Source organism: Plecotus auritus (genome assembly GCF_963455305.1).
Source record: "Plecotus auritus genome assembly, chromosome: 7".
NCBI classification, from domain to species: Eukaryota; Metazoa; Chordata; class Mammalia; order Chiroptera; family Vespertilionidae; genus Plecotus; species Plecotus auritus.
This window is the reverse complement of record NC_137774.1, coordinates 171,299,816-171,310,608: the sequence shown is the minus strand read 5'-3', so window position 1 is coordinate 171,310,608 and position 10,793 is coordinate 171,299,816. Positions and strand designations below refer to the sequence as shown.

The 10,793-nt window shown below is 48.1% G+C and overlaps 1 protein-coding gene across 1 annotated transcript in view; it reads left to right on the top strand.

The window, feature by feature from the left end:
* Positions 1–996: 996 nt before the first annotated feature.
* EGFLAM (EGF like, fibronectin type III and laminin G domains) overlaps positions 997–10,793 on the top strand; it is a 135,747-nt gene continuing 125,950 nt past the window's right edge. Inside the window, exon 1 of the mRNA XM_080677919.1 lies at positions 997–1,186. Coding sequence (XP_080534045.1) covers positions 1,090–1,186 — 97 coding nt within the window. The 5' untranslated portion in view covers positions 997–1,089. The remainder of the gene's footprint in view (positions 1,187–10,793) is intronic.

Here is a 10,793-nt window from a genome sequence, read left to right as displayed (position 1 = left end):
GAGGCGAAGGTGTCTCCACGGGCCAGGAAACCGGCCCAGGAACTCCGATCCAGTGTCAGGCACCAGGACCCCGCGCCCAGCTCCCAGCCAGGTCTTCTCCGCCCTCCAGGGGGCTAAGCTCGCGTCTCTCTCCCCAGCGTCGGGCTTAACCTGGAGTTTCATCTCCGCCCCTGAAGGGTCTCCAGTTGCCTTCCTCTGATGCCAGGGGACCCCGCTCCCCAACTCCGGGCCTGCCTTAATCTCCACCCGGAGGTGGCGTCTGGGTGATGGGGCATCAGCTCTCCATCTGCGGCGTCTTAAGTCCCATTTATCTTCTTAGCGCCCAGACCGGCCGGCCCCGCCCCCTCTTCCTCTTTCCCTCACCCACCTGCAAACCACAGACCCTCTCCTCCCCCTCTCACTCCCCCTAGGGCGCTGGACCGACCAGAGCTCCCTTGGGGAGGTGTTGGGCAAGTCCCCAGGCGGGTGGAAGCCACCGAGAGCGAAGCGGCTGGAGGGGGGCACAACCAGGGGAGGGGGAGGTGCAGCAACATTTCAGGCTGAGGACCGCGGCCGAGGGTCCGGGACTTGCAGTCACTGATCTCCCGCCCAGCATCTCTAGTGGCTGAAGTTGCCCTACCTCGTCCCTCACCTAGGTCACCAGCCGGGAAGGGCTGAGCCGGGGGTCATTAGAGGGGGTGATGGGCGGGCCGTCTTCCCCAGAGGTAGGCGAACAGTCAATTGTCTCAGGGCCCGCCCCTCTCACTTCCACCCGATTGTAATTACATCCCCGGGCGGGTCCAGCCTCCCTCCCTCCGCAGCCAGCTGGTCCCTCCCTGCGGGCCTCCTTCGCAGCCCCCGCCTCCTCGCCGCCCCCCCCCCCCCCCCCAGCCCTGCTGCTGGCAACTGGCTTCACTCCCGCACGCCGACCTCCGGCTGCGGTCCTGCCTCCTTGGACTCCTGGTGGTTGCTGGTCTAGCTCCCTCAGCCCCTCACCTCCTCAACCCCGCCAGGGGGTCCGCGGGGCCGGCGTCCTACTCGTCCCCCCAGGAGAAGCCCTTTTTCTGTGCGCCCGGGACTTGGTGAAACTTTGCAGGAGCCCGCGGTGAAATGGATTTAATCCGAGGCATCTTGTTCCGGCTCTTGCTCCTGGCTTCCAGCCTCCGATCCGGCTCCGTGTTGCTTGGGGAAGCTCGCCGAAAAGCAGGTAACACGCTCTGCGCGCTGGTGGGGCGCCACGCCGGGAGCGCCCAGGTCCTGGTCCCGGTCCCGGTCCCTGGCGAGGACGCTAAGCGGTCCGCGCGCCGCCTCTCTCTCCCCTCACCAGCGCCAGTTTAACTGGGTTCATCGCTGCCCAGGGCTGAGAAAAGACTTGAGCCGCCCTCCCCACCCCCGCCCCCAGCCCGAGGCCGGGGGGTGGGGGGTGGGGGGTGTTCCAGGGATATTTGTTTGTTAAAAGAATGATCTATTATGCAGGCACTGTAGAGGTGGAAGGCTCAGCATTTGATCCCAGAGACCTGAGAGCGGGGGTAGCGATCATGCTGTCTCAATTACGGAGGATTGCAACTGTGCAGAGGCAGACAGCTCCTCCTGTGTCTCCAAACATCTTATTGAATTCATATTGTCCAGAGCCCAGCCATTTCCTGTGAAGTGTCTGAAGGTTTGCCTGGAGTCCCCCCTGCGCAGCCCACGCGCTGTGTAGGGATGTGGCCTCTAATGTCAGGATTCTCTTCCACTCTGACTGAGGATGCTCTCTCAGAATTTCATCTTGTTTTGAACTCCTGCCTTTGCTCTGAGCTTTCAACCCAGATGTCAGGGTTGTGGACGATGAGAAGGAATTGGAGAGAACTCGAAATATAATAACTTGCATTTCTTTTGGTTTCACTGGTAAAAAGTATTTTGTTTACTTTGATTTGGCCTGTGTTGTGAGATTATTCCAAGTCAAACATTCTAAGCAATGAAGTTCTAACCATTGTTTGCCCCTCATAACGGTTTTTATTTTTCTTTGTTGGCACTGTATTTAGAATTCTGGAAAATCTGTTTTGTTTTTTTTTTCTTAGTTTACTTTGTAAGCAAGGTTGTCTTATGGGATTAATTAAGCCTTATGAACAATGGAAAACAATATAACTTTATTTGAATGCAGCCTGCAAAACTTTGCAGAAAGTGCAGTTCGTCTTCACAAATAGTGTTTTTCTAAGAGACAAACCAGGGGAAACTCATCAGAGGGCAGAGGAAATAACCTTGGCGGATTCCCATATGGCTGCTTAAATATGTTCGCAGTTCAAGGATCTCTCCTTTTGGCAATATGACTTGTTGCTGTTCAGCTCTGGGAGGCACCCTAGCTCTTCAGACTGTATCTGTTATCACCTTGCTACCTGCCTTGGAATGGAGAACATTAGCATATTTCGCAGCATACTTAAAATATGAGCTATTCTATTTCCCTGTTTCCACTGTTCAATTCATCCTGAGGATAATAGCAGCCATCCAAGGTAATGTTATGTTAGTTTCTTTTCTTACATGCACACATGCATACATCTACCAGGATTTCAGAGAAGGGCCACTTTCTAACTTTCCTCCTTAAAGTAACCACATCGTGACCAATTACATTCTCTGGGTTTATTTATTCACATAAAACCATCTACTCACAGTTTTGAATAATGCATAGTAGTTCTATCTGTAGTTCTTAACCATCAACAGTATATGCAATGTTCTTTTAAGGATTTCAAGCCTTGAAGCAGATTTTTAAAACAAAGCATTTTACAAAACCCTGCTGTATAACACTGCTCATATGATCCATCATGTTTCCTTTTGTATTTTTTTGGAGTTCCTCTCCTAGAAATATTTCCTACCTGGTTCAGTCAGAGCCTCATTCTGCTGTTCATGCCATGAAGATGCCTCTTCGGTTTTATCTGAAGCCTAGATGGGGTTTGGGTATTGGAAACTCCACCTGTTAAACATGTTAGCGTCTTACCAGTAAATACATCAAATTTGAGGTAATAGGAGCGTTTGGACTATGCTCAGCTTAGACAAATGTTTCATTACTTTATAATTTTATCCAGACACTGGCTGTCAGGTTGGAAAGCTGCTCCGATTAAAATGACAGCTACTTTATAAAATTCAGGGGGGAAAAAAAAATTCCTCCTGGGCTCATTTACATCCCCCGGAAAGACCAGTTTTTGATCCGGAAAATTGGTCCAGATTAAAAACGGAATGTGCCCCGTTTGGCTCTGATGTGAACAGCAACCAGCTAATTTATAATCTTCCCCAGACACCAGCAAGTCCTGGGAGGATCCATATGGAAAGTCTTTGTGCCTTGTTTCCCCAGTAGAAATTGGGTTGTGGGCAGTACTTTGAAGGCAGTGTAGCCACCATGTAGGTGGCGCGCTGTTTTATTTGGTGGCCCCGTCTGTCACCTCACACTGAAATCTACTTTTGACACGTCTAGCTTTGCTGGAGAAGTCTTGTATTCAGAATCAACCTGAAAGTTCCCCATCCGACCTACATCTGGTGACAAAAAACCAAGTAGCAGCTTCAGTTATGAGTCTAATTTGGGTCCAACGTAGGCACCTTCTCTCGAGACACCCCAAGACAGTTCAAATTCTGTAATTGAACATTAATAAAGGAACCTCTGCATTTTTCTGAGAAAAACAAGAAATGACAGTTTTTAAGTTAAGTCAAATTAAATAATAATACCTAATTAAGTGCTTGCTATACTGTTCTAAGAACTTGACACACATTGAGATGTATTTGATCAACCCAACAGCTCTGTGAGGTGGTACCGTTATTACCCCTGTTTAGCTGAAGATGAAATTGTGGCTTGGAGGCATTCAATATCTCTTCCAAGGTCACAACTAGTACGTGGGGGTGTGGGAATTCAGGCTCTGATGTTTGGGACCAGAAACAGTCCTTAGCAGCTCCTGGGCAGAGTGTGCAGCCTGGCATGGAGGGTCTGCCTCTTGGCTGGGGAGGGGCCCTCCAAGAGACAGAGCCCGGCAGGGGGTTACCCCTGCTGCTCTGTGGGGGGAGCCTGTTGAATGCTGATGAACATTTGTACCTGGGATTGCACCCAGGCCTCCAAAGATAACAGAATGTGAAAGATACCACTAGGGAGTTCTGAAAGCTACTGTCTACTGACCTCATCCACAGGAATTAGGCTGTAACCTTGCTTTCTCTCGTTGAACTCCTGGGCGGGGGGTGGGGTGGGGGGGTGGGGGTGAGGCTTGGGTGGGGCTAGAGAGCCCACTGGGGTACCTGGAGGTAGAAAAGGGGCCTCTGAAGATCGCCAGCACTCCGTCATACCCCCATGACTTGGAAATGCCATTTATTGGATGTCCTTCATTCCTTTTCAGATTACAGATTAGAATCATAGACCTGGAAGGACATGCAAAGCCCTTATTTTACAGCTGGGCTGAGGGTGGGTAAGGGACTGTGCAGGTTAACAGATGCTGAACTTGAAATCATCCCAGGCCCTCTTGAGTGATCTCTGGCACTTCTCCCTTACGTTGAGTCTCACGGAGAAGTGCAGGTGAGCCTTACGATGCGGGGCAGGAGGAGGGGAAGGGAAGGCCAGACGTACCTGCTGGACCAGCATGCACCCAGCCACACCAGCTCCCAAAGGCGGATTGGTACCTCTCGGTGTTGATGAACTCTCTGGGCTGGAGGACCGCAGGAGGGTCCGGCCCTCCTTCCTCCTTTCCGGTTTGCCTGACGTCCCAGGGTCAGTAGGACAAGGTCAGGTTAGGGTTCAGAATGTGAGGTTTTCCCCGGAGGACCTGGGACTCCACAGTCATCATCAGGGAGACGCAGGTTTCTAATCTTTACCTTTGTACTTCCCGTTGTATTTCTCTATCCGTAAGATTGGATAAGAGTATCCCCTTCCCAAAGCACAAAGCACAAAGCACAGGGCCTGAGGGGCTCGTCTCTTCTGAATGTCCCTCCTTCTCCCTTCCCAACCAACCATGCTCCCCCTCGTTTTATTGCGCTGCACAGATATTGTGTGTGTTTTTTTTTCAAACTGAAGGCAAGATCCTCCACCAGCCAAAAGATTACAACTAACTGGAAACTCAGACGATGGTTAGCAACTTTTAAAAATTAAGATATGTGCACTTTTTGATAGATATAATGCTACTACTGCACACCTAATAGACTACAGTACAGTGTAAACATAACTTTTATATGCACTGTGATTTGCTTTATTGCAATATTCGCTTTACTGAGGGAACCGAACCTGTGCATCTCCGAGGTGTTCCGGTGTGTACATCCCAGCACCTGGCTACTCAGTCCAGGACCACAGCGGAAGTATCTTTCTTTTACGCTTCATTCCATCAGCCCTCCTGCCCTTCATCATATCTAATCCCTATAAAGAAGCCCAGTCATCTCTCTCTCTCTCTCTCTCTCTCTCTCTCTCTCTCTCTCTCACCCTCTCTCTTCCTCCCTCCTCTACCCACTTTGGTTTTCTAAGAGGTCAAGGGTCAGAGAAGCCAAGGTCAGGGGTAAATGTAGTAAAACATGAGGCAGTACTTCTTTCTCAGAATTCTTTCTCACGCAAGAGTGACTTGGCCAGGAAAGAACTGAGTGGTGTTTTTGTCTTTGTTTCTTACCCTGAGCCAGGGCTCTCATAGCCTTAGAATTCTCTGGGGACCGATTGTCCATCTGTTCCCGGGTTACTACAGCTCCAATGCGGTCTGGTGAGTCAGAACTAGATTTCTGGAAGACAGGGACTCGAGCATCTGAGGCTGAGATAGGGCCTCGGCTCACACAGGGTTACCCTGTGATATTCTGTATTCTCCTGCCTCACCCACTCGGCAAGCAGGACTGTCGTCTCTCCCAATCGACTAAATGAATGACGTAATGTCTTGTTGCAACAGGTCTTTGGAGCTGGCCAAGACCCCTGCCACTTGTCTCCGTCGCGTCATGTCATGCTGCAGGGATCGGAAGTGCACCTGCTGTTTTAGGGATAGAAAAGGGAAAAGGAGGAGGAGATACTACAGAGCCCACAGGGCAGTTGTAGGGGAAACCCCCAGACCCATCTTTGATTCCATTGGTTGGGGACCTCTGTTTTGAAGAAGGACACCAGAGTGTGGCCCCACCCTTATGAAATGAGCTGGAAGCCATTGCCACCTTGAAGAACCCCTGATCTCATGGGATGGGGACATGGGCGGAGGAATGAGGTGGCGGAGGAATGAGGTATGGGGGAGAGGGATAGACACTCAGGTGAAAGTGAAATCAAAGTGCTGCCAGCAGAGGGCGCACCTTCCTAAGCTGGTTCAGAGCAGGTCTCTGACCTCAGAAGGTCTCAGGCCTCTGACCCCAGCAAGTAATTCCATGTGGGTAAGAATTCTTGAAGTGCGTCCCAGGCACCTGCCTTTTTGACAGGAACCTCAGGTGACTTGTTGCATGTAGGTTGAAGTCCACACCTTGAGACTTGACAAAGTAGAGTTTGGGCTCCTCCCACTGCCTCCCTTCCTCAGTGCCTCTACCCCAGGCACTCTGCACACCACCGACAGTCTCCACTTTGTTCATCCACACCAGGTGGGTTGCCAGCAACAACATGCACCGGTACTGTAACCAGGCAGCCTCGTGCTTAGACTCTTTGCGGGTGTTCTGAAGGTTGGATGTGGGACTCCAGTGGTCTCCTGAGGGATATCTCTTCCGAGCAGACCGTCCTCCTACTCACCTGGCTTCCCCTGCCTGTCATGGAGAGATGGCTGCACAAAAGAGGGAAACCCTGCAGCAGCATTAAGGAAAAGCCACGCCGAGCTGCATCTAACCAGCCGCTCCTCCCCACTTCGCTCAGGCCCACTCCACCCCCCAGCTTGTCTCCCTGCCTCCATGGCTGGTTTCTGCTGGCTGAGCAGGAAGGCTTGGGAGAGAGCACTGACTCTGAGGTTCGGCAAATTTGGGTTCAAGTTCTGACGTTTTTTTTATTGGTGACTTGGTGACAGAGAGCAAGCTGTATGAGCTCTGTAAGCCTCAGTTTCCTCATCTGTAAAAACAGGATAACGAAAGAACCCACCATTTAAAGTCCAAAGGAAGATTAAATGGGGCAGTACATGTACCAAGGCATTAAAAAGGGGTAGAAGCCTGAAGCTTGAAGGCAATATTTATGAAACAGGGATTGTTTAATCTACTGTAAACGGGAAAAAACCTGAATGACTAGGTTAACTGAAAGACTATGTTTCAGGCATAGTGATTGATAAACACAGGCACTTAGGAAGTCATGCACTTTTATCCTTTTCCATACATGTTAATGTGTGATTGCTTGCATGTGATTTAATTTGTACTGAGTTGTAAAAATTTTCAGATAAATTCATTGACAAATCAGAAGGACTCTTTGGTCAACCGCGTGCCTTGATTTTTCATTTGGAAAATGCGGCTGCCAAGTGTGTGGTCTTGCTTGAATGGATTTCTTTGAGAACCAGTAACCCCAAGGGTGATGGATGATTTCTGCCTAGTAATTGTCTTGGGCAAGTTTTGCAGGGTGTGGTGGTGGTGGTGGTAGGGGAGAGAATTACCCAGGCTGAGGTGTGACTGAGGATTGGTGAAAATGTCAACAGAGCTAGAAAGCTAAGAAATGGTCCATGTTTGCTCATTAATCTGTCAATAGGAGTAATTCCTGAGCCTCTACCTGTGATGTAGAAAGATAAAGACCCAGTGGCTCTTCCTTTTTCTATGAATGATTCTTGCATTTTCTCAGCTTTGAAAAAAATCCCCCACTTACCCCAGAAAACCCCACCAGCTTATTTTCAGAATCAAAGGAAATAAAGCAGATTAGTGCTTTGAAAGCTAAGGTGGTACAAAAAGATAGGATATTTTTATCTAACAACAATCATAGTAATTATTATTACCTTAGCCAACTGGAACAAGCAAGGACACACTTTCTAAAGCTTTGATCTCATTTCCATTCTCTTCGTTCTGTACTCCCCTGAAGACACTGGCAGATTCTGTCTTCGTCTGACTCTGCAGATCCGAGCAATTTAAATCTTAACACTGGTGTTTGCTGACAGGGCATCCAAAATCTTGAATCAGATTTAAGGCAATGCTAATGCTATTTATTTTTCTTGGTGCCATACGTTTATATTAGCCCGTTAATGGTTTACATTGTGCAGAAGGAGTTGTAGCAGCAGGTACTTTTCTGTAACATCTGGACAGTTGGAAACATAATACTTAAAGACAACCTGAGTTTAAAACCTTCCTTGGACAGATGGCTAATTTTATTGATCTAATCTTACACTTAGGAATAGGTCCCATGATCCTTTGCTCGTAATGCTTATGGTGAGCAGAGACATAAGTAAATTGGATGACGGCTGTGAATTAGATGCCTGTTCTATTGTTTGTGATTTATTTTAACAGTCACTGTGTGAATTACTTTAATCTCTACCCTAAGGGTGCTTAATTAATGCTTGCAGTAATCCAGGAGACAAACTAGCTCCAGCGTAAGATTTTACATCTATTTTAATCTCTCGGTGGGTGAGTGTGTGGTACCGGTGGCTAAATGCTTCTAGCTTCTCCTACATGCTAGCCAGGAACCCACCCTCCGGGGCTGGTTAGCTCCTGTTTGGAGAACTTTGTAATGAAGTCCACTCTCAAAGGTGGCTGGGGAAATACTTGAAGGGATGTTATCAAAAATCCAAGCCAGAGCGTTTGTCAATTAGCACAAATCATGGTAGACATAATGTTTTCATTGGTGAAATGTGGGATTAGCTGGGAAGGTTATACATTCCCTTCAATGTTTACAGGGTAAGAATGCACAGGCCAGCAGGAGCTGCACTCCACACAGGCCTGTGTATCCCTTGCCTAACAAATGGCAGGCTTATTTGCTGGTCCTGCTAGCTGGTTTGCTGGTCCTACCATTGGAATTTTTTAAAAAAATATATTTTTATGGATTTCAGAGACGAAAGGAGAGGGAGAGAAAGATCAAGGATGAGAGAGAATCATGGATCGGCTGCCTCCTGCACGCCCCACTCTGGGGATGGAGCCTGAAACCCAGGCATGTGCCCCGACTGGGAATCCAACCGGCGACAATGCCCACCCAGCTAAGCACACTGGCCAGGCCAGCAGAAAACATTCCTAAGGCACAGCAACAACCAGAACCCGCTCCCCCCACCACACACACAGTTTTTCTAGAAGCTCTTTCTATTTGTGCCCCATAATAAAAGAGAATATTCCTGGCAGAATGATTTAGTCAGTGAGAGATGCATCTGAAAATATGAAAAATATTTTTTGAGATACCACAGCCTACTTTGATGGGGATGAAGATGATGTGGACTTACCCCAGCGAAAATAAACGGATACTTTTAGCGGAGCCACTGCCCTTTTCCAAGCACTTTCAGAGAATTGATGTCCTGTAACCCTTGCCCCACTAGGAAGTCTGGAGTGGATGATTTAGCAAAGAGGAAGCAGGCATAGCCAGGACATGAACCCAGGTCATTTAATCCCGGCCCTGTGGCTTCCCATCAATCCAGAGGTGCTCCTGCAGCTGATGGGGCGGAGCATGGTCACTGCAGAGTGCTGAGTCTAGCCCTGCAGCCCGGAGGGACCGGCAGGGACCTTGCCAACAAGGCGCGCCACCCTTTCCTGGCAGGGTCCCTGCGTACCATGGGCGCTGTTTAGAATGAACTGGTACTGCTTTCACTCCGAGTCCTGGCAGGTTCGTGCATTTTGCAAATACATGTTGCCTGAGGGGCTTTTGCTGTTAGCAGTTGAGAAACAGCTGTGGTCCCTGAAGGAGAGTGCTAGAGTTCCCCAGGGGTCTTCTATAGACGACCACCCAGATGACTCAGCCTGAAGCTTTTCGTTCGCCACGCCACCATTTAGCCATCTTCGTTAGCGGCAAACGTATTTACTGGAACTTCAATGTGGCATCATTCAAGTCTCAGGGCTTTCCGTGAGTTTCTTAAACATCTCTGTGAGGTTCTAGGAGTTCCCAATTGGTGTAAATAAGTAAACCATTAGGTTGAACAAGGAAGCATTCTTTTGATAGTTATTTTAAAGTAATTGATGGATTTTAACGACAACTTATACATGTAACACACATCCCTTCAGCTTGCAGGAATGGTAACAAGAATCCTATAAACAGGCCTAGGTTTAAATTTGAAATTTATGGCTGTCTGACCTCTGATAGAGTACTTGGTCTCTTCATACCTTTGATCTCTCACCTGAAAGGTAAGGCTCACAATAGCTGCCACAAGGGTTTTACGTAATAAATAAATGAGATGACGTGATGACGGAAATGCTCCTAGGAAAGTACTGAAACATTTGGTCACAATGGGCGCTTCAGAGCCCGTCCATATCAGGTAGGACATTAAGGTTTATAGAGCCTATGTGATTGGAGAGCTGATAGCTTGTCATGTTTGGTACAACCTCACATACTGACAGCATTGACACAAATGTATAACTGAGCTTACTTAGGCTCCTATGAAAATGGAATTGAAAAGAATTTAATTTCCTTAATTTTACATTATTATAGAAGACTCTTAGTGTCTAGATCAGTCATAACATTCATGTCATTGATGAAAGACCTGGAGTCAGCTTAGAGTTTAATAAAAATAGCCAACATTTGCTTTGGACTTTGTACACAACCAAGAAGGAAGACTTAAGGTCACATGTTTTTATGTAGCCACTGTGGTAGATACAGATTTTCAAGTATCAGCTGTATGGCTCCTTTCCCCAAAAGAGGCTATTAGCAGTTCGAATAACAGTAATTTCCCATAGCTACCTTCTCTACTGTGACATTACGAGAATGCATGTAAAAGATGCTACTTCTATGATGTCTACTCTCCCCCCATTTTGAGTCAACCATTCTCTGCCAGAAT